This window comes from Sphaeroforma arctica (genome assembly GCF_001186125.1).
Source record: "Sphaeroforma arctica JP610 unplaced genomic scaffold supercont1.139, whole genome shotgun sequence".
NCBI lineage: Eukaryota > Ichthyosporea > Ichthyophonida > Sphaeroforma > Sphaeroforma arctica.
In genome coordinates, this window is record NW_014040419.1 from 81,581 (window position 1) to 83,588 (window position 2,008).

Genomic DNA, 2,008 nt, shown 5'->3' on the forward strand with positions numbered 1-2,008 from the left:
TATATATAAATACATAAATATATAAATATATAAATATATAAAATATATAAATATATAAATATATAAATATATAAATATACACACAAACACACACACACACACACACACATATATATATATATATGTGTGTGTAAATAGATATAGTATATGCATATGTGGAATTGTTGGCACGGAGCATACCCCTGTCCTTTTGCAGTTCCGACTCCAGGTCACTCATATCCTCTGCTGTGCCTGAAGGATTGGCCAGTGGTACATGGGTCCACTTCATATTGAGTATAATACATATATCCCTACGACCAAGATCCAATAAAATAAAACAGACAAGCTTACATTTAGTTATTTAAACCCACTTACTATATATCATAGTACATATGTGAAGAAAGCCAAAATCTGGGACAGGATCGGGCGAAGCCCACAGTCGGCAGTAACTATAAATGTTGTGTTGGCTATTCTTTGATAGAACGATTATGATATGTTAGTGTCCATGCTGATCTAGAAATAGTTGTCAGGGCGCTTGGAACTAACTAGCCAGAATCAAAATTATTTTGATTGATGGGTTTTCCTAAACTCAGCCGAGCTGACAATGGTACAACCAGATTTTGGAACGGCGGAATAAGTCCAAACTTGTAAAGTAATATCATATTGATTAGAAGACGAATTATTTTGATAAACATGGCAGTTATCCCGACCAAATTCCTTATTTACTTTGTACATTTCTTTGAAAATATATATATATATATATATATATACATACAGTAGGCAGTATAGTTGTAGATCACTTTTTCTGTAGGATTGCCGCCTATCAAAGACTACGATCTCATTGCCATAATTAAACATGGGAACGATAATGCGTATAAAATATATGCTTCACCAGAAAGATTCATGTAAAATTAAACCAAAGATTTAGTTTTAAGTCAAGTCTTCAATTCAACGGCTTGTATAGAAACCATTAGGACGAACTACCCACAGATGTATTTAAAGTACAAGTAATGCTCAGAGCAGTGTCCGGTTTTGCAACACACCTGTCGCCCTAAACACCCGAAGTTCTCACTCCCCAACCAACAGCCTCTCCCAGCTTCCCCTTGCGTGACTACATCTAAACCAAGTCCAATACAAGAATAGTGGCCCAATGTAACACAACCACACACCATACCTACAACCATAGTACATGCACCCTACATCCTAAAGCCACCCACCCCCTCAACCTATTCCATAAACCCACCTGTGCATAGCGTTCTTAACCATCTGCGGTGCGGCTGTAGCGGCTTTCTGGGCAGGCTTGCTGGGCGCATCGACCTAACAAATATGGATCACGCACAATATAATCGAGAGTTCAGTATATGACACCATGTCAGATTGTATAGATGAGAGGCACTAGCGCTCGTCTACTACGTTTCATCGTGATGGTGTACATAGACTGTGGTGACAAATAGAATGTGCGTTGGCGGTGACTCTCCAATTGAAAGCCTCACCGAGTAAGGACAAAAAGAGAACCCGGGAGGTTGGATTTGGAGATGTACTGACACATTCAATTCTAATCAGACATCGAATTGAAGCACCAGACGTCAGACAATGGGGAGGTGAAATGCCATACAATGAAGATGACAGTGATATGAGAGTGGCCGGTTCTGAGCATGCGTAAAAATGCCATACAATGAAGATGACAGTGATATGAGAGTGGTCGGTTCCGAGCATGCCTAAAATTCCCACTACGCACCGTTGGTGCCGGTTGCACAGCAGCAACCTTGTCCTTAGCTACAGAAGGTTCAGCCTTTACAACCGCATCTTTAAATTCCGATGACTCATCCTTAGCAACCAATGGTTCAGCCTTGACAACCGAGGACTCAACATTCGGAGTTACCGGAGAAGCAGAGCGCCCTGAGCTGGATGCCTCTAGTTTGGCCAGTCGCTTACGTCGGACCTGGTTGTAAATCCAAAGTATGAGAACAGATTGAGATGTACATACGAGTTCTCACACGTAAATATATTAACAGAAATGATATATATA

General features: G+C 40.2%; 1 protein-coding gene across 1 annotated transcript in view; it reads right to left on the reverse strand.

The window, feature by feature from the left end:
- Window positions 1-2,008, reverse strand: part of SARC_02925 (hypothetical protein) — a gene marked incomplete at its 5' end in the record, with an annotated part of 23,049 nt that overhangs the window by 18,574 nt on the left and 2,467 nt on the right. The window contains 3 exons of the mRNA XM_014303292.1: window positions 181-290; window positions 1,223-1,296; window positions 1,718-1,921. Of these exons, the coding sequence (XP_014158767.1) occupies window positions 181-290; window positions 1,223-1,296; window positions 1,718-1,921 (388 nt within the window). The remainder of the gene's footprint in view (window positions 1-180; window positions 291-1,222; window positions 1,297-1,717; window positions 1,922-2,008) is intronic.